General features: G+C 46.4%; 1 protein-coding gene across 1 annotated transcript in view; it reads right to left on the minus strand.

The window, feature by feature from the left end:
* The window catches only part of LOC136381457 (polycystin-1-like protein 2), a 103,359-nt gene that overhangs the window by 59,832 nt on the left and 21,778 nt on the right, over positions 1-21,749 (minus strand). The window contains 13 exon segments of the mRNA XM_066350201.1: positions 1,055-1,231; positions 2,380-2,524; positions 3,204-3,324; positions 5,671-5,779; positions 5,782-5,850; positions 7,350-7,446; positions 8,917-8,933; positions 10,266-10,321; positions 13,134-13,209; positions 15,562-15,803; positions 15,805-15,956; positions 17,347-17,402; positions 17,405-17,583. Coding sequence (XP_066206298.1) covers positions 1,055-1,231; positions 2,380-2,524; positions 3,204-3,324; positions 5,671-5,779; positions 5,782-5,850; positions 7,350-7,446; positions 8,917-8,933; positions 10,266-10,321; positions 13,134-13,209; positions 15,562-15,803; positions 15,805-15,956; positions 17,347-17,402; positions 17,405-17,583 — 1,496 coding nt within the window.

Below are 21,749 nucleotides of genomic sequence, written 5' to 3' on the forward strand. Positions count from 1 at the left end.
TCAGAATTGAAGCAGTTAGCTTAGCCTCTCCAGTTAGAGGGACAGAGGTTTGGAATGAAACCTACTTCCTTGAATTGTTTCCCTGCAGACTGAGAACCAGTCACCGCCCGCTTCACAGCCCTGCATTCCACAGCTATTTGATGGGACACTCCATGAAAACCACACTCTCGTGGGTCTCAGGATAACTTATGTCCACATTTTCCTAGTCAAGGCATTCAAGTTATGTCTTTATAGTGTTCAATGCTGAGTACTGGAGAGCACCCAGCAACACTCCTAGTGCCTAGGTTTGGAGGAAAGTTTCAGTGTAGCTAGAACATTTTCAGAGCTCATGTGAGGATCACAAAATACCAAACCTATTGGAAGGAGACAAGGACGCACACGAGCCCTCCATGGATCAGCCGTCCCCAAATTGGGAGAACAGGTGCAGTGTGGGCTGCTCACCCCACCTCTCCTGCTGATGCTGTACTGCTGTCCTGGGTGGGGTGTGGGTTATGGTGACAGGACGCTGTGCAAGGTGTTGTGCAATGAGGATGGGGTCTGCATGTTTCATCCCTGTAAACCTTTGCAAAAATGTCTCCTTTCAGTTCAGTGTGATCCGTGACATTGCCTATTCTCTGCTATAAGATCAACAAAATTGTTGACAATTCTGTGAATCAGACCCATCTCGGTCCTCAATAGCTCCAGACTTCTAAGGGGTCGTGGCTACTTGGAGTGGGTGCTGAAGGATGGTGTCCTAGTAGTGGCCCCACATGGTCATGCTTCTGTGTGCACTCGTCCATTTCTCTTTCTCCACCTCCCTCTTGCCAGGACAGAGGTCATTGAGGCTTCACTTGTTGTGGAGGAGATGCTGATGGGACCTGCTGTGATCTCTCTCAGATATGTGGCTGGGTCAGTGTGCCTGTGGGTGGGGGGTTAACATTTAGGGAAATCTTCATCTTGCAAACCTTTCTCCAACATGGAACAGATTCTCTGCAGCTTCCAGAGAGAGACAGGCCCTGTTCTGGGAAAGGAGGAGCCCTGGAGCTGCAGGGAGCGCCTAGCCCTGGGCCGGTACCTGATTCCAGACAGAAGCAGTACTCCAGGGGGTCCAGAGCAGCAGAGGCATTGCAGAAGATGGCGAAGCTTGTTAGGACGGTGCCCTCCTCCGGGGCAGCGGTGCAGGTGGGCACCTCCGGGGGAGGCAGAGAGGTGATCACATAGGTGTCCTCCCCATAGGCCTGCCCAGTCACTGCTGGGGAGTGAAGACAGAGGGTGCTGAGGGGCTGTGTGGGTCACACAGATTTCACCAGGCTTTGGGATCACACGGGGAACTTGCTGAGCATGCAGATTCCCAGGCCTTTCTCTGGACCCTGAGCTGCAGACCTCACTACCCTGATGCAGGGCCTCCCGAATCTCACCTTGAGAACTGGGCAGAGATGGAAGAACAGATTCAGACAAACTTGACCTTGAATCCCAGTTCTGCCATTTACTGGCCATTTGACCTTAGACCTAAGCTTTTTAGCATCAGTTCTTCATGTATAAAGTGGGGCCAGTGGGAATAGCTTCCTCTCAGAACTTTGGTGAGGAGGGAGTATATTGGGAACGATGACTTGCTCAAGCTCACTGAGCCAGGTGGGGCCACAGCCAGGATCTGGAAACAGACTGATCCCACCTGAAACAGTGCTCCTTCCAGGCCCCCACAGCACTGTGAATAGCCCTCCCCGACCCCAGGTGACCTGCACCAACCTCCCACCCCACCGGTATAATCACCTGGGTTTTCAAAGACAGTATGTACCTGGAAGAGCTGGGCAGAAAGAGACTCTTAATCGATTACAACTCATTCCTTGGCCTAGACTGAATTCAGAAGGTTTGGGGCAATCCCAGGAGTGTGCATTTGAAATTAGTACCCTAGGTTATCCCAGTGCGGCTGGTCTATGAGCCACTTTGAGAAATACTAGGTCAAAGGAATCCATCTGAAAAAGAATTCTCACCCTCGTTATTTATCTTTTTGAGAATCTACATTTCCCTGCGCTCTGGGCTTGTTTTAAGCCAAAAGTGCGGAATCATCGAGGCAGGACATTCAGGCTGCACGGCCCCTGAGTGATCTGCTTGCACTACTTTTATTGGCTCACCCCCCAGCCCTGCATAATACTGTTTGAGGCAGGTAGGTGTTTTTAGTACTCACAGTGTACATGTGTGGAAACCGAGGAACAGAGAGGTTAAATCCCTTGCTTAAAGTCTCCTAGCTAGAAAGCAGTACTGGTGGGATTCACACCAGAGCCTGTGTGTGGCCTCCATCCTACACTGATGTTCCATATTTTGGGGCTTCTAGGTTTGTCTTGACTCATTTATTACAACACACCGAATCCATGACATGAGGCTGAACTGAGGCCTTCACACCTGTGACTCTGATTCGGAAGGTGGCCTGGCCCCAGGTCTGCAGGGGGGAGCTGTTCAGCAGCAGTGTTGAAGTGTTGCTCTGAAGAAGGATTAAAGAACTTGGCCAAAATCCTTGGAGCCTGCAGGCTGCCGGGAGGGACCAGGTCTGAAAGAGAGCACATCCCAGAGCCCCAGTATATGCTCAAGCCCCTGGGCCTCAGCAGGGCAGTGGTTTCTGACCCCTGGGGGCCTTTCAGTTTGTCTGTGATGGAAGAGTGGCAGGCACAGCCCATATATCCTGTCTCCAGCCTGGTTAAGGTACTATCCTAGGTCAGGTTTCCTAACAGCAGAGCCTGAGATGAGGAATCATGTGCAGGTCATTTATTGAGGGAGGGCTCTTAGGGAAAGCCAGTAGGGGAGGGAGGGAAGCAGAATAGGGTGGAAAATGAAACTAGGCAAAGAAATGGTCTCAGGAGGCGTCCAGCCTCAGCCTGACCCCACGGGGAGCCCTGGAGCACACAAGCTGCACCACAGAAAATACCTCACTCAGAGGCAGAGGGGCTGGATTGTTAGACCTCATAGTTTTGGGCCAGGGGCCTCTTCACAGCAGGCTGGGCTGGGGCACCAACAGCATCTGCTGTGGCGTTTCTCCATTGTTCTTGCTCTCAGACATTCATTCTTTCTCTGCCCAATGCCCTGGTTTACCTCTGGGAGATGTACTCCCACCCCTGACTCCCTCTCCACAGGCTCTGTGTGGAGTTGACCCACCCCCAGCCCAGTCCTAGGCACATGAGAAGCCAAAGTGGGAAGACTTTTTCATTTTTGAGGGTTGCCAGTGTCCTCACCTTCTCTAGTGGGGTACCATCTAAATACCAACCGAACATGGCCTCTGGGGAGTCGTCCCCCATGGTGACCCTGAGCGTAATATCTGCACTGGAGTTCACTGGCCCACAGTTCTTCTCACAGCTGAAAGGGAGACGGAGAACAGAGCGAGGAAGCTCACTCAGGTGCTGTGGCCACCTACCTGCCTGGCCTTTTGTCCAGTTCTTCTCAAATCCTTTGAGAAGGTGAGAAAGGGCCTTTTTCAAGTGAAAGGTTGAAAAAAAAAGCAACCCCCACCCCAGTCAAGACTGGGAAATAGCTTTGGCCACAAAGATGGAGTGATTCGTGCCTGACTAAATTCCCATTTCATTCATTGCACAGGGTAATGATATGGAAAGTGCATAAGGCCCTGGCCGGTTGGCTCAGCGGTAGAGCGTCGGCCTAGCGTGCGGAGGACCCGGGTTCGATTCCCGGCCAGGGCACACAGGAGAAGCGCCCATTTGCTTCTCCACCCCTCCGCCGCGCTTTCCTCTCTGTCTCTCTCTTCCCCTCCCGCAGCCAAGGCTCCATTGGAGCAAACATGGCCCGGGCGCTGGGGATGGCTCTGTGGCCTCTGCCCCAGGCGCTAGAGTGGCTCTGGTCGCAACATGGCGACGCCCAGGATGGGCAGAGCATCGCCCCCTGGTGGGCAGAGCATCGCCCCTGGTGGGCGTGCCGGGTGGATCCCGGTCGGGCGCATGCGGGAGTCTGTCTGACTGTCTCTCCCTGTTTCCAGCTTCAGAAAAATTAAAAAAAAAAAAAAAAAAAAAAAAAAGAAAGTGCATAAGGCTGAGACAGACCATGGGCTCAAATTCTGTACCTGCCACTTATGAATGGCCCCCTGCCACTTATGAATGGCCACTTGCATGAGTCATTTTAACTCTCTGAGCCTCAGTGATGTTGTGAGGGGAGTAGAGCAGGCAATTTCTGTGATTCTTCCTAGTTCTTAACAATAATAAATGCAGTGATTTTATAGCATGCATGACCACAGTTTATACATGACTCCCATAGTTATTAGTTAAGCCAATGCTTACCACAAGTCTATGAGTGACATATTAGAATCCCCCATATCACAGACGAGCAAACCAGGCTCAGGCAGCTTATATGATTTGTTTCAGTACCATAGTCCTAAGTAGGGGGGTGGAACATGCAACAACATGTCTTGATCTGAATCCTGTGCCTTCTCTGTAATACCCCCTCCCTTGAACCAATCCATGGGAGATCTCTTTGGCACTTACTTGCTTTACGTTTGACCCATTCTCAGGTCCTTTTGGTTTTAACTTGATAACAGCTCTTGAATCTCCCTACTCCTGTCTTCATTCATGTTTACCCTAGCACAGATGTGCCAGATGTTCTCCATTTACCCTGTAGCCCACTCTCCATCAGTGCTTCGTGGCTCTGTGCACTAGGAGACTGATTTCTACAGACTGCATCACCCAATCTCCTGTACCCTCTGGCCTCTGATTGGGCCGAACCAATGTGATGCATTGGCTGGGGATTAGGGGTGAGAGGAGTGGGCTGAGGTATTTATTTCCAGCTTCCTCTGCTCCTTTCCTAACGGGCTGCATTTGACAGAGGCTGTGTTCCTCTAGCCAAGACCATAGCTCCCGTTGGAGGGGTACCTCTCCCAAGCTGCAGATCCTAGAGCTTTCTATTAATGCCACCCCCCACCCCCTTACCTCTACATTACTAAGAGGGATGATGGCTTTCCCATAGTTCTACATTGTCAACCCTGGGTTGTTCCCTATCTTTGCCCACATCCGCAGATAGACCCTTTATCCAGCTCTCATCAATTCTTAGTCTGAGTGAGCCATTGGCTTCCTGCATGGACCTGACTGAGAGACCAACTACCTTGAGCTCTCACCTTGATTCCTGCGGGAGCCTACGCAATCTCCCTGAGTCCTTTCTTAACCTCCAGCCTGAGCTCTACCCTGCTACCAGGATGCTTAAACCTCATACCCCGAGCCTGCTCACACTCTTGGATGGCTTTCCTGAACTTTTAGGATAAAAACCAAAATCATGTCTTTGGCATGACCTGCAAGGCTCTGTCTTCAATTTCTTCTGGCCCCTCTCTTTTCTGACAGGCTCCAGCGACACCAGCCTCTGTCGCTTCCAGGTGATTCTGTGCTTCCTCCTTTGCCACTCTGTTTCCTTCCCATCCCTTTTCCCCTGGCCAACTTAATTTCTCTTCCTTTTTCACATCTCTGCTGAGGGAAGCCTTCCCTGACTCTGAGTGGGGAAGTCGTCATAGGAGTGTGCTCTCTGCTTTGATTTGCGAATCACTGCTGACCACCAGGCAATAACTCCTATGAGAACTGGAGTAGGTCTGGTTTTGATCCCCCACTGTAAGCCCTACCTCTAAGTCAGTGCCAGACTGGGCTGGTTCTCAGTAAATGTAGCATGAATGATGAATGAATGGCAACATTGCAGAAGTTTTTCTGTCGGTCCTACCTGACTCGAGGCCTGAGTTCTGGAAGAGCAGACACATAGAGGCACTGTTCCTCCTGGTTCTCCAGCTCCTGGCCTCTCCAGATGGCCAGGCACAGGGTGACGGCAGAACCACCAGCCCCCTCTGGTCTGTGAGGAGCAGACGCCTCTCAACACAGTCGTTCCACTGAGCCCAGCAAGGGCCTGAGAAAGAGACAGGCCAATACTACCCATCTAGGAACTCTGAACTTTATACATGTGACTACCTTCTGGCTTGGGGTTTTTAAAAGAAAAGGGCTATGGGTAAGAAAATCAGCTTCAAATAGAGATTTTGATTAAAAAAAAAAACCCACCAATTTCTCTTGCAGGTTGCAGGAATGGTACTGAAGAAGGACCTATGGGAGAATGACCCACGTTTCACCCAGACTCTGAGCAAAGCTGCAGGATGTGTGGGCTTGTTTTGCACCAGTGCCTTGCACCAGTGAGCAGGCAGGCAATACCACAGGAGAGGTGCCTGCCCGGGAGAATGTCAGGGCTGCTTCTTGTCACTGGTGTCATTCTCACTCCACATTCAAGTGATTGTCCACAGGTGCATGTTCCTGCAGGGTGCATTGGGTACCCGGAGAGCTGTCTCTCCATCTGGGAGGCTGCGATGTCATCTGCTTTATGAAACCAGCACGCTAAGTCTCTATACCCTGTGCCCTCCAACTCTGCTGATTGATATTTATCCACTGCCCCCAGTATAATAGTCAGTCCCAGGACATGGCCAGGGGTCAGGTCATAAGCTCAGTCACCTAAACTCTGTATTTGTATCCTTTATTAATTCAGATAGCAATAACTAATATTCCGAAGAATGTTCTGACCCCTTAGCAATTGATATCAGAAGCCTTTAAATTTTATGTGACTTCGACCCAGTTATTCCATTTCTAGAAATTTATTTATGAAAGTAACCACAGCTGCAAATAAAGATTGAACTATAAAGATGTTCATCACAGAACATAAAGCAAAATAATTTGAAATGACCAAAATGTCCAAAAAAGAGGGCAAGGGTAAATAAGTGACCATGCATCCACTTGACAGTGTATTGTGCAGTTACTATGACTATGAAGATGGAGGAAAAGATACCATGACATTAAAATATACAGGATATATTGTTGAATAAAATAAGAGGGTAGGAGAAGCAATGCGCACAGTATGAATGACATTCATTTTCTTTCTATGTAGCCCAGCTATTTATTCCCTTATGAAAAGGAGGACGACCATTTCTTAACAATGAGCACCATTGCTACAATTTTGATTTGTCAGAAAATGCCTTATCACTTTCTCCTTCTGGCTCTTCCCAGTGCATAACAAGGGCATGGAGGGGAAAGGGGGCATCCTCCGAAGGGGGAAGGAGTGTGTTTATCACCGACATTGTTCGCAGTGATACTACAAAAGCAGACAACTTTCAGGGTAGTTATAGTTTCTAAATTCTCTACAGATGATACATCGCCTTGTTGCCTGCCTCCAGGCCACCCCCACTGTGGTTGCCATGGCCACTGCCCATATCCATCAGAATTTGCAATCTCTGGTGTAAACAAAGGGCACAAAATGTCAGGCATGAGTATGCCGGTATGAAGGTCAGGAATAGCAAAGCGAACCACTATCCCTATGCGTCACTTTGTGGTAAGAGAGAACAGTTCCGGAGCTCTAAGGCCACCTACCACATGACCACTGGAAGCGTAAGTCCTTGTCACTATCTGGCCAGCCCAGAGTCACTGTCGTGAAGGGATCCACATACCGACCAGGTTCCACGTATACCTACCTCCACATCCCCTTGATCTCTCTGCAGAAAAAAGGCAACTGGTTTATAAGATACCTCTCCACAATCGGCACCCCATCCTTTACCTCAAAGCAATCTGGGCCGAGGTGTGGAATGGAGACAGACCATGTCTGATCTGCCTGGTTCCCGTTTGGACGGATCACTGGGTAAGCAATTTTAGTTGGAACGTTAACTCAGTGCTATGGGTCCTCCACCATGTGTTCAACTGCATTATCAGAGCCTGCTCTAGGCCAAGCCCGTGCTAGATGCCTAGAAAAACAGTAATAGAGACCTGGCCTCTGTCCTTATATTTAGTAGGGAGGACAGACAAGAAAACCAACAATTAAAACAGTGCTAACTGCTACAGAGAGGGGGCCCAGGAGACTGAGAATTAGGAGAGGGGGTAGTACGTTAAGAATGTGGGTCTTGGCCCTGGCCGGTTGGCTCAGCAGTAGAGCGTCGGCCTGGCGTGCGGGGGACCTGGGTTCGATTCCCAGCCAGGGCACATAGGAGAAGCGCCCATTTCCTTCTCCACCCCCCCCCCTTCCTCTCTGTCTCTCTCTTCCCCTCCTGCAGCCAAGGCTCCATTGGAGCAAAGATGGCCCGGGAGGTGGGGATGGCTCCTTGGCCTCTGCCCCAGGCGCTAGAGTGGCTCTGGTCATGGCAGAGCGACGCCCAGGAGGGACAGAGCATCGCCCCCTGGTGGGCAGAGCTTCGCCCCTGGTGGGCGTGCCAGGTGGATCCCGGTTGGGCGCATGCGGGAGTCTGTCTGACTGTCTCTCCCCGTTTCCAGCTTCAGAAAAATACAAAAAAAAAAAAAAAGAATGTGGGTCTTGGGGCCAGCCAGATCTCAGACTGGACCATTGGCTCTGGGACCTCTGGCCAGTATCTAAGCATCTCAGAGCTCCTGGTCCTCCAAGGGTTTGCTAGCCTCTGACTCCTGGGATTGCTGTGGATCAAATGAGAAAAACTAGTGATGCGCTTCCCCTTGTGTCTGGCACAGAGGAGGGTGCCAAGCTGTTACTTCTACAGAGCAGACAGCTGGCATCAGAGCAAGTTCCCCGGAGGCCAGGAGAGCAATTATGAAGGAGGAAGAGTGGTGAGCTGGGAAAATGGAGAGGTGTGGATTCTAGGAAGAGGGATCAATCAGCATACAGTGTGTTCCTGGAGCCAGTTCCGGTAATACCTGTTTAACAGCCCATGCCCGGAGGGCTTGACCTGGAACAACACGAGGCTACAGCAGAATTCAACTGCAGGTGGTCGCCCACAGCCTGATCATAAAACCCAAACCCTCTTGCCTTAGCAACCTAGACCCTATGTTATCTGACTTCTGTCCATTTCTCTGTAATCTCCTACATCTCCCCTCTCCTCCACACTAGCCTCAGAGCCTCCTAATCTCTGCACCCAGAAAGCTCCTGTTCTACTTTCCAGCAGCCTGTCTTATCTTCAGGTTCCCAATGAAATGCCACCTCTTAAGAGCCCTTGTCTGACCACATTTGCTAGGCCATCCTCTGTTAGTTGCTGTCATTATACCCTATCACTTCTAGTTAGACATATCAGAATTCCTAATTATATGCTGATTTGTTTGTTAGTCTCACCCAGTAAGGTTCATGAAGGCAGGGATTACCCATATATCTTTTTACTCCCATTGTATCCCCAGCCCCTAGTACCAAGCCTTGAACATTGTAGATGAACAAAGTCTTTGTTAATGCATAAGCAATGTCAACAGCAAGGAATTGAAGACTTAGTCTTGCTATGAAAACTAAAGAACCTGGGCCTATTTTCTGAAATAAGTATTAAGAGAAGTAAATTTCCCTCTGAGCACTGCCTTAGCTGCATCCCACAGATTTGGATAGATTGTATTGTCATTATCACTTAGAAATATTATATTATATTATATATATATATATATATATATATATATATATACACACACACACACACACACACACACACACACACATACATATATATATATTCCCCCCCCCCCCCCAGAGACAGAGAGAGAGTCAGAGAGAGGGATAGATAGGGACAGACAGACAGGAACTCAGAGAGATGAGAAGCATCAATCATCAGTTTTTCGTTGTGACACCTTAGTTGTTCATTGATTGCTTTCTCATATGTGCCTTGACTGTGGGGCTACCGCAGACCAAGTAACCCCTTGCTCGAGCCAGCGACCTAGGGTCCAAGCTGATGAGCTTTGCACAAACCAGATGAGCCCACGCTCAAGCTGGAGAGCTGGGGGTCTCGAACCTGGGTCCTTCCGCATCTCAGTCCGACACTCTATCCACTGTGCCACCACCTGGTCAGGCTTAGAAATATTTTTTAAATTTTCCTTGTGATTGCTTTCTCTTTTTTTTTTTTAATTATCATTTTTTTTTATTCATTTTAGAAAGGAGAGAGAGAGAGGAGAGAGAGAAGGGGGAGGAGCAGGAAGCATCAACTCCCATATGTGCCTTGACCAGGCAAGCCCAGGGTTTCGAACCGGCGACCTCAGCATTTCCAGGTCGACGCTTTATCCACTGCGCCACCACAGGTCAGGCCCTGTGATTGCTTTCTCTTACCAGCTGATTTTTTTTACAAGTATGCTATTTAATTACTGAGATAGCTAAAAGATATATACATATTCTAGACATCTTACTGTTGATTTATAACATAAATGGAAAGCATGCTTAGTTTAATTTCAGTCCATCTGGGTCTCTCCTCAAGCAGAAGAAATACCAGTGATTCCTGGAGCACTGAAAAACCAGAACCAGAAAGCAAAACAGAATGCTTGGGACATCTTCTTTTTGCGAGGTTCACTGTTTTTTAAAAATACTCACATTCTTTTCCTCAGCATTTGTTCCAGATGGTTCTTGGAGACTGGAAGGAGCGTGAAGACAGTGGGAGTGGGTGTCAAGCTTCGGTGGTGTTTATAAAGTTGCCAAAGAATAGAGCCAGAGGTATGTTGAGGAGCCCCAGGGGATCTGCCCACCTTTCAAAAACAGTTTGAGGAACATAGCAAACATTCAGGTCACAGGCAAAACCAGTATGTTCACCACTGCGCTAAAGACACCTCTTTGGGGGCAAAGAAAGAGGCATGCAGCTACTGATACAAATAAAGCACAAGATTAGAGTCAAACATGCAGCCATGTGCCACTTGGGGAGGTTGGGGTGGGAAGCCCTGACTCGTAGTGTTTGCTAATTTCCTTGGTGTAAGGGGTGGGCAAAAGGAGGTTTACAGTTATGAGTATGTAAAACAGAGTTAATGAAACTGTTGTAATAATCATAACCTGCATGACTTTTTCCATACGAACAACTGTAAACCTATTCTACCCATCCCTGTACTTCCACAAAAGCTACCAAGCTGACTTTACTGAATGTAAGTGAGAAGAGATGGGCATAGCCAGCTCTGGCAAGCTAGTAGGAGCCAGCCCCAGCACCTCACGGGGTGTTTCCAGATCCTTTCATTGGCCTCTTACTGGCTGTGTGAACCTGGGCAGGTTACGTATTCTTTCTGAGTCTTAGCTTCCTCTCCATAAGAAAGCTGAAAGCAATTCCCTATTTCTCAAGGCTCTGGGAGGCCTGAATGCTGTGCTAGCTATATGTTTGCTTTGTGATCTATATATCTGTAAACAATGTTAGTGTGTTAAGATCCTGGCCAGTTGGTTCAGTCATAGAGCAGCAGCCTGGCGTGTGGATGTCCCGGGTTTGATTCCCAGTCAGGGCACACAGGAGAAGTGACCATCTGCTTCTCCACCTCTCCCCTTCCCTCTTCTCCCTCTCTCTCTTCCCCTTCTGCATCCATAGCTTGATTGGTTGGAGTGCATTGGCCCCGGGTGCTAAGGATGGCTCCATAGAGCCTCTGTCTCAGGTGTGAAAATGGCTTGGTTGCAAGCATGGCTCTAAATGGGCAGAGCATCTGCCCCACACAGGGGTTGCCGAGTAGATCTGGGTCAGGGCACATGTGGGAGTCTGTCTATCTCCCCTCCTCTCACTTGGAAAAGGAAGAAAGAAAAGAAAGAATGTTAGTGTGTTAGGTTTAAAAAATGCAAAAGGTACACTCAATTAATTTGCTCTAAAGATACTGAAATGTGAATATAATTAATGCCTAATTACAGTGTGATGATTAAGTTAGGAACTGAGGGTCATTCAATGTGATTCACTTGACTCTAGTGGCTTGGATATTTTAAGATCTAGGTACTGCTGATCTTTGAAAAGTTCCTTCCCAATCAAATCTCATTCACACAACTATAGCTTAAAAGATCTGTAAAATAATGCAAAGCAAATTAAGATGGCAGACACAGAGGACTTTCTTAGCCTTAAATAGAAAGATGGTCCAATAAACTTGAATGAAGAAGTCAAGAAAAATAGCTGTTATCTCTGATTTTGCCATGAATTAGCTGAGTGACTGTTGCAAAATTGATTAACGTCTCTGTGCCTCAAGTTCCATATGTGGAAAAGGAGGGCTGTGGACAGTAGAATGGATAACTGATGGCTTTTCCCCTGTCCAGGCATCCATACCCCCTTCTTTTGGTAATAGAATCTACAGGTGACATTTTCTTTGGGGAACCAACCCTCCGCCACTCAGTCCTTGGTTTGGGTGAAGCCATGTGATCCTTGTCCGCCCAAACTGAGTACCACTACCCCCTGGGCCTCATCTGCAGGTCCGCAAGGGAATAGGAATTGAGCTTGGACCATGAAAGGCAGTCTCGGGATTTCTGCTGGAACTATCAACCAGGCAGTGCTCTTTGTCCTCTGGGATTAAGGACTAAAGCCTGAGGCCATCCTGGTACTGCTTGGGAAGAGGGAATCTGAAAGAGGCAACATAGCAGCAAGAGATAGAGGCAGATTTCTGAAGACACTGAGTGGCTGGATCCAGCTGTGCCTAAACCCTGGACTTTTCACTTTCTGAGTTCATAAAAATTTCCTTTTGACTTAACTAGTTTGAACTGCCTTTCTGACCCTTGCTACTCAGAGAGTCCAGGCACATTCAAGGTGATCTTTAAGCTCTGTGACAGCTACAGTGGGCTGCCTACCCCATATAGACATTACCTATCCCTGCCTCATGGTTGCCAGAATCCACCTTCTCCCACAGAGCCGGAAACAACAAATACTTGCTTCCCAGCATCGCTCACAGCTGGGGCACGTGACCCCACCCTGGCCAATGGTATCTGAGGAGAAGATTGCAAGGGGCTAGCGGGAAAGATTTTTCACTAATAAAAAGAAGTGCTGAGGAGGAGATGGGCTTCTGCTGCTGCTAGGTTGACATTATGATGTCTGGAACTGTAGCAGCTGTCATGATTACATGAGAAGTGCAAGCCTAAGGATGGAGCAAACTCCTGAGGATGGTAGAGCAGAACACCAAACTGATCCCAGGTCCCTGCTGCTGATGCTGAGCTACTGAGCCAACCCTGCAAGAAAGCCCTGAACTTGGAGCCACTTTGGTTGGGCTCTCTGCTACTTGCCGCCTAAAGCATCATAACTAATACAAACTCAGATGTTTTGGAATTCTGTATTAATAGTTGAATGTTTTACTGCATACATCATTGCCTCTTTAGAGTAACCAGAGAACTCTTCATGTCTGTAGAGCAGGATAAGTATTCAAAGTCCTGTTTTAAAGAGCTACTCTCTAGATACCAAGCAAGTACAAGACCCTAGACCCCTGGGCACAGGTTTTATACCCCCTTGCAGAAAGCCCTTGCCTGAAACAGTGATGCTTCCGATTTCCAAACTCAAGTTTGAGAAGACATTCCTCACCAGCACAGTGACCAGAAAGGTGCCTGCAATGCAAAAGGTGAAAAATTATGGGAGTTATAATATACTGATTAACTCATGCTGAGACAACTCTCCCTGCTTGGGCTTCTCCAGTCCCCAGGTGGCAGAATCCAAAACCTACATCCTCTGAGCATTTAATGAACCCCTGTCATATTTCAGGCATGGTGCAAAGGCACTGGGGACACAGAAATGAATGAAACATGGTTCTTTTTACTCAGGGCTTTGTGGTTTAATAAATATGCAGGACTGTGCCAAACTACCACTGTAGGAATCGGCATGGGGGTATTGTGGGCATGGCGTGGGTGGTTCCTTTAACCTCAGCAGACAGAGAAATGGTTTATTGGATAGGGTGGGGGCTAGAGCAGAAGTTCAAAGGAAGAGTGGTGCTCATTAGGTAGATGAGAGAGAAAGTTCCAGCAGAGGGGAAGACATGACAGTTTTAGAAAGGATTGAGAGGGTGGAGAGAGGAGAGAGGATTTTAAAGATTTATTTGGTTTCTTTTGTTAAGATGCAATATAAGTCCAAGTTCAAACCACCCCTCTGAGTTACTCATCTCTGAGTGCTCCTATGCATATGCATGATGCCTATGTTAATAAACTTCTGCTGTTTTCTTCTTGTTAAAGATTTATTTGGAGAGAGCACTAATACCTGTATGCCCCACTCCTCCTTCCTCATGGGGAAGGTGCTACCTTCTTTTCTCATGCCCAGAGAGAAGGTTATCGGAGGACCCTGTGGAAAGCTGAACCTGTGTCCCCTGAAGTTGGGAGCCACCACAGACAGGTAGGTCCGTTACTCGTGCTCCTGCAGGATTGATCTTTGACGAGTGGAGCTAGAGGGAGCGGAGGGGGGTGTTCAGGGCTGCATTCCTGCCTTTGGGAAGTAACACATTGGCTGGCAGAAGGCCAAGGAATAGGTCAGAATTTCCCGTGGACCACATGTTTCCCTTGGGGAGAGAGGGTGCTGAAGAGGGTAGTGAGCATGCAGAGAACAGAGAGAATGACCCTGTGGGTGGTCCAGAAGCAGCAGCAGCTGGGAGGATGTGGCCAGCTGAAGGAGAGGCATCACCCCAGCCCTGTAGCAGAGAGACCCAGTAGGGGGCTTTGAGAACCCAGAGAAGCTCCTACAGAGGCAGTTGCAAATGTCTGCTGGGCTCTGAGAGCAAGGCCAGCCAGCCTGGGGCCAGCACCACCAAGTGAGAGCCTTCCCGTCCCACCTGGTTCCCTTGCCTTCCTCCTCACCCCCTCCATTGCTGGAGTCATCCAAATTTGTTTCCCTTGGGGGGAGAAGACTGCTTATCGCCTAAGAGTAAGCCATAACGTCATGGGGCATGCTGAAAGTTTTATCTGTTACCCCCTATTGATTCACTTTTATAGAAGACAAAAATTAACCTGTATCTGCATTACAGCCTCTGTATTATGTATATTTTCCATCATCATTTCATTTCATTCTGGCTTCTTCCTGTTCCAAATTGGACCTTTGGTATCGGGCAAAGTTCCATTGTTTTTCTTCTTGAGTCTATTGTCCTTTCTGCTATCTCTTGTGCCAAATCCCTTGCTGAGGACATGGTAGCCCCACACCTATGGAATATTACCCTCTTTCTTACCCACCTCGGAGATCCAGGGCAGGGGATTGTGTGGGCTGGGTCCTAGGTGGGCTGGAGACTCCAGAGCCTCATCACAGCCCTGCCCGCTGACCTCTCCACACTGGCCGCAAGGACGGTTCGCATCAGATTAAATGCAAATGTATGCTGTGGTCTCCTGCCCTGGCTGGAGCCAGCCAGTCTGTCCCCCAGCCAGTCCTCGTTCCTATCTCTATTCCAGCCAGAATCATGACAATTCCTATCTTGTCCCTCTCTCTTCTCTTCCCACTCTTCGGCTTTTACCTTTCCCCCAAGGGTAGGGGCTACAGCTTCCCAAACACACTCTTGTCTAGAAATGCTGGAAGAAATCGAGTATCCCTGCTCTCCTCCAGTAGTTTTCAATGAGGGTGATTGCTCCCCGGGGGACAGTTGGCACTGTCTGGAGACATTTTTGGTTGTCATGACTTAAGAAATGGATATTACTAGCATCTAAGGGCCGGCAGCCAGACATGCTACTAAATACCTTATAATGCTCAGGAGAGCTTCAACAACAAAGAGTGATCCACTACAAAATGCCAGAAGCACCAAAATGGAGAACCCCTGTGACAATAAGCTCCGTTGAGGGCAGATAATATCTGTCTCTGCCTTATCTTGTGACTTAGGTCAGATGCTCTTAACCATATTTATATCTAGGACACACTAAAAACAGGCTGGCAGGACCCTGGTCTCTAAATTGGGAAGGGAAGAGGAGGAAGTTTGGAAAGGTAGCCCCAAGTACCTTCAAGAGGAACTGCCACATGATAAATCCCAGATGGCCACCCAAGGCTCTCTTCCTCATGGAAGAAGGATGTAGTGAGTCCTGCTACCTCAAAGGTCAGCTCTTCCAGGATGCCGTGAGCCACTGAGATGTTGACCAGTAGGTCCTGCCTAAGCTCCAAGTGGTGAGAAGCCCAGGAGGCCCGCAGCCCTGACAGAGGCTCCATGAAGTGGACTGTGACATTTATGGAGGGTACACAGGTGGGTGTTGCTGGTGGCTCAGATCTCCAGGTGGTGCATCCCTGGTCCCATCCATTGCTGGGCGGCTCTGTCCAGGGTCAGACTGCAGGGGAACAGGCCCCTCTGTGTGATGGACTCAGCCAGGGTTGTGTTATCTGACAACACAGTGTAAGTCACCTCTGTTTTTAGGTGGGGTAAGAAACATTTAAGCATGTTTGGTAACAACCATGTAGTTGCTTTTACAGAGCTAGTTCAGACTCAAGCCCTGAAGTGAAATTCTGCATATAGACATGAATATGGATATAACTATAAAGACATAAGCAAGAATATACCCTGCCTCCAAATATTAACAGTAACTATCTCTGAGTATTGGGTCATTAAGTTGACAGAGATATTTTTGTGGGGAGGAAGGATAAAAAGGGAACATCTCTTAAGGGTATGGCTGGTGTTCATGCATGAGAATTAGCCTCAAGTCTTGTTTCAAGCAGGAGCTTCCACAGCTGACTGCCTGAGACTCTGCTCAACAGAATTCAACCTGTTGACATCATGAGGGTGCGCCCTTACAGGTCTCTAGTTGTCCTAACTGAATGATAAATATTGTGGTTGAATCTTAAAATATGATACACACCAACAAATTAGGATTCTTTCCAATATTAGCATTCTATTTCTAATAATTCCAATAGAAATTAAGCTAGTGTATTTCTTGTTTGAGTGATGATGATGATGATGACGATGATGACAAAGGCAACAATGGGTCTTAATTGGGGGAAGGGATTGTATTCAAAATATTTAACAGCTGAAACTTCATGGGTACCAACCAATTAGAATGGATGTTCTGATAAATCAGAATGGACACTGTGACCAATCAGAATGGATGCTGTGACCAATCAGAATGGACATTGTGACCAATGAGAAATGTTGCTATGGCCAGTCAGAATGGACATTTTGAGTAATCAAAATGGACATGATGACCAATTAGAATGGTCTCTATGACCAATCAGAAAATAAACTGTGACCAATGAGAAGGAACACCAGCCATAACAACTGATATGGCTGTAGCAGTATGTGCAGCTGAATATCAGCCCTGACTTGGGACAACATAATTATGCCAAGCTGGTCAACTCTGGATGCACTGAGATGGGCTCAGGCCCCACTGGTTGCACTCCCAGTCCTATTTGAATCCCCCCAATAAGGAGTGTCTTATAAGTTCAGTTCTTGAGATGGGACTGTGAGTGTGCAAAGAAGGCTGGGGGCTCTCACTAGCTTAGTAGCCTATACCTTTGAACCTCTGGCTCTGAACCTTTCCTCCATTCCTTTATCTGTAAATGGAGATAATAATAATACATACTGGCTGGACTAGTGTATATAAAACACTTAGATCAGTTCCTGGCACACATGAGGTGCTAAATAAATGAATAGTTAAAACGTTAACTTGATAAATGATTGCTCTTAGTACTTTTAAAACCTGGGAGTTGGAAAAAAACAAAGACAAAACAAAAAAAAAACCTGGGAGTTGGATGAATAAATTTCGGAGAGATCAGGTTACCTTGACCTTGACCATTTCTGCAGACTCACCTCCATCAAGCTCCACCTGAATCCACATAGGGTCTCCGAAGACAACCCGCAGAGAGAGCTGGCTCCTGCCTTGGACAAGCCAGAGCACCCAATCACACTGAGCCTCTCCATCTTTTCTCGAATTATCACTTGCTTCTGAGCCATGACATGCCACTCACTAGTTGTGCACTCGGCAAACACAGTGAATTCCCCAAGGGTTGTGAACTGGTGGATCACGTTGCTAGACAAGCTGCCAGAAAGAGAAATATTACCAGCATTGGGAACATGCCAACACATGCACTCACACATGGATGCACAAGTGCAGTCACCGCCCTCACACCTTTTTTGCTCTGCAAAGATAAACGGATAAAGAAAAAGATGCTACACAACCAAGCTCTTGGTCTTCACAAAGGTGACAGTGAGACATCCTGGAGCAGGTGAGAATGGAAGAAATAGCACTGACCAACCAGGGAGCTGATGATATTTGGCTGCAAGTCCATTTTCTACCATTTATTCCCAGTGGCTCACACAAATTCCTTCTCTGGGTCTTCTTGCTTTATCTGTAAAATACTATGCCCCAGTCTACCGTTCTGAACCTTATTTTCCCCATCTGTGAAATGAGAACAGATTCCAAAAATATCAGAATTACGGGTTTATTTTGCTTCTCATTTTCCCAAGGAGTCTAATTAAAAATCCCTGTAATGTCATCTGCAAAGATGCACATAACCTCTCCTCCCCATCTCCTGTTATTCTCCTCTTCTTCAACTATATGTTCACTGAGACCTTTTTTTTCAGTTCCTAGAACACGCCACCCCTTGCTCAGCTCAAGGTCTGTGAGTGCACTGATCTTTGCTGGGAAGGCTCTTGCCTATCTCTTTGCTCACAATCATGCTCCACCTCTGGTTCTCAGCTTAAACAGAACTTCCTCAGGGAAGCAAGCCTTCCTTAGGTTCCCTTTACAGCCATGGTTTTGCAGCTTCTCCTAGGTGACACTCATTTTTTGTGTCCTTGCCTCTTCACTGTTATTCTTCCCTCCTAGGCTGTTAGCACAGTGTCTTCTCTGTTATATGCTTGGCACCTAGCACAGAGCCTCGCATGTTATTAGTGTTTGAGAAATAACTGACAAATGAACATATTTGTAAAAAAAAGCTTAGAAAACAGTACCCTGGCCCTGGCCAGTTAGCTTAGTTGGTTAGAGCATCGTCCCAATATGCCAAGATTGTGTGTTCAATCCCTGGTCAAGGCACATACAAGAATTAACCAGTTCGCCTGACCTGTGGTGGCGCAGGGGGATAAAGCGTCGACCTGGAACACTGAGGTTGCCGGTTCGAAACCCTGAGCTTGCCTAGTCAAGGCACATATGGGAGTTGATGCTTCCTGCTCCTCCCCTTCTCTCTCTCTCTCTCTCTCTCTGTCCTCTCTCTCTAAAAAAATCAATAAATAAAATAAAATAAAAAAAAGAATTAACCAGTTAATGCATAAATAAGTGGAACAACAAATCAGTGTCTCTCCCTTCCTTTCTCTTTAAATCAATAAATAAAAATAATTTAAAAAAGAAAACAGTATCCTTATTCTTGGTGCCAGCCAAGATGGAATAAACCCACTATAGCCTGTTTCTTCCATTGATTACAACTAAAAACCTGGACAGAATTGAAAAAGAAACTAACTACCCAAGGACTGTAAAGTTAAAAACAAACAAACAAAAAATGACAGCAGGCAGATTGGGGAGAAAAGTCAAAACTTTAAGAATCACCCATAAAGATGGGGGTTTCCTGCTGTGTCTTTTAAAAAAATAAAATCTCTTTTATTTCTGGCTTTGTCCCCAGAGTAGCCTGAGTCATGAAACTTCACAGTGAGTGAATAAAACAAAAACCCCAAGAAAGCCTGACCAGGCGGTGGCGCAGTGGATAAAGCGTCAGACTGGGATGCGGAGGACCCAGGTTCAAGACCCCGAGGTTGCCAGCTTGAGCACAGGCTCATCTGGCTTGAGCAAAAAAAGCTCACCAACTTGGACCCAAGGTCACTGGCTCGAGCAAGGGGTTACTGGGTCTGCTGAAGGCCCACGGTCAAGGCACATATGAGAAAGCAATCAATGAACAACTAAGGTGTCGCAACAAAAAACTGATGATTGATGCTTCTCATCTCTCTCCATTCTTGTCTGTCTGTCCCTATCTGTCCCTCTCTCTGACTTTCTCTCTGTCCCTGTGTAAAAAAACAAACAAACAAACAAACAACCCCAAGAAAAACTTCCTCTTTAGCCAGAGAACCAGGAAAAGGAATCTAGTCAGTGAGCTTGAGTGTACAGAGGAAATACCATGGGGTTTTTTTGTTTGTTGGTTTTGGTTTTGGGTTTTGTTTTTTTTTTTGTGACAGAGACAGAAGAGAGAGAGAGGGACAGATAGGGAAAGACAGACAGGAAGGGAGAGAGATGAGAAGCATCAATTCTTTGTTGTGGCACCTTAGTTGTTCATCAACTGCTCTCTCATATGTGCACTGACTGGGGGGGGGGCAACAGCAGAGAGAGTGACCTCTTGCTCAAGCCAATGACCTTGGGCTCAAGCTGGTGAGCCTTGCTCAAACCAGATGAGCCCATGCTCAAGCTGGCAACCTTGGGATTTCAAACCTGGGTCCTCCGTATCCAGTCCAACGCTCTATCCACTGTGCCACCACCTGTTCAGGCCTGTTTTTGTTTTATGTTCTTTCTCTTTTTTATCTCCTGGCCCTGCATCAAGCTTTTCTCCACACTGACTACGTGGTGATGAAGACATCTAAATCCCCAATAATAAAAAAAATCATCTATCCAGAGGAACCATGAAAAGGGACCTGTGGGAGCTGGAGACTATGGGGGAAATTCTGAAAAGGAGAGATTCAGAGATGAGGATTCCTTAATTCTGTGTATGACCCAGCATAAATCATGAGCTTACCCACAAACTACACATGAGTAGAACAGACTCAAAGAAACATAGCAAAGGCTTTGTGAACTAAACAAGAGCATAAACCAGCACCCTGAATGGTATATGAGTGAGACAGACCCAAACCACTTTGAACACTGAACTAACAGAACCATCATTCAGAAGGTAACTCAGAATGTGTGATCTGAACCTAACCAGGTTTGTTGCCTACTAAAACAAAACAAAATAAATATTTTCCAGAGGATTTTAAAAGTACCCAGAATTTCAAAGCCTACTATTCAAATGTTTAGAATACTTCCCAGAAAGTACTTGATATACAATGAATCAGGAAAATGAAATCAGATTTCAAGAGAAAACACAATTAATAGATATCAATTCTGAGATGACTCAGATGTAGGAATTATCAGAAAAGGCTTTTAATCAGCTATTCTAAGCATACTCTATAATGACCATGCTGTTCAAATGAATGAAAAGATAGACATTCTCAGCAGAGAAACAAACTATAAAAAATAACCAAATGGAAATTTTAGAAGTGAAAAACAATATCTGAAATTTAAAAATTCACTTGATGAATACAGTAGCAGAATAGAGATGACAGAGGGAGAAGTCCGTGAACTTGAAGATAAAGCAAGAGAAATGATCCAGTCTGAAGAACAGATAGAAAAAGTATTAAATTTTTAAAAATGAGCAGAGCATCAGAAATCTGTAATAATATCATAATGGAAAATATTTGTGTCATTAGAGCACCAACAAGAAGAAAGACATTGGTGTAGAAATATATATTTGAAAAAATAATAATTGAAACTTCCCAAATGTGGCAAAACAGAGATTCAAGAAGCTCTGTGAACCCTCAAAAGGGAAGAAACTTAAAGAAAGGCGTATGCACACACAAATAATCAAACTGCTGAAAATCAAAGATAAAAAAAAATTTGAAATCAGCCTGAAAAAAATTACACATTACATATTGAGAAAATGGTGATGTGAATGACTATAGATTTCTCCTCAGAAACCATGGAGAACAGTAGAGAGTGAATAACACCTTTAAAGTGTGGAAAGAAAATACTTATTAACATATAAGTCTATACCCAGCAAAACTATCTTTCAGAAATTAAAGCAAACTAATGACACTCTCAGGAATAAAGGAAATTCTCTAGGAGAATTTGTTGCCAGAAAACTGACTCTAAAAGAAATGCTGAAGGAAGTTTTGCCAGTTGAAGGGAAATGATAACAGGGAAACTTGGCACTTCAGGAATAAAGGGGAGCACAAGGAATGGTAAATATCTTGGTTATTATATAGACTATTTCTACTCTTAAGTTCTTTAAAATATGCATGATTGTTTAAAGGAGTTTTGATGTATGTAAATGTCCTATATGTGACAATTATGATATAAAGGTAGGCAGGCAAACGTAGGACCTATATTGCTGGTAAGGTGTCAACATTTTACTTGAAGTGGTATAATAGTAACTCTAAGTAGAATATGAAAGGTTAGACATGTATATTGAA

This window comes from Saccopteryx leptura, chromosome 9 (assembly GCF_036850995.1).
Source record: "Saccopteryx leptura isolate mSacLep1 chromosome 9, mSacLep1_pri_phased_curated, whole genome shotgun sequence".
Taxonomy (NCBI): Eukaryota; Metazoa; Chordata; class Mammalia; order Chiroptera; family Emballonuridae; genus Saccopteryx; species Saccopteryx leptura.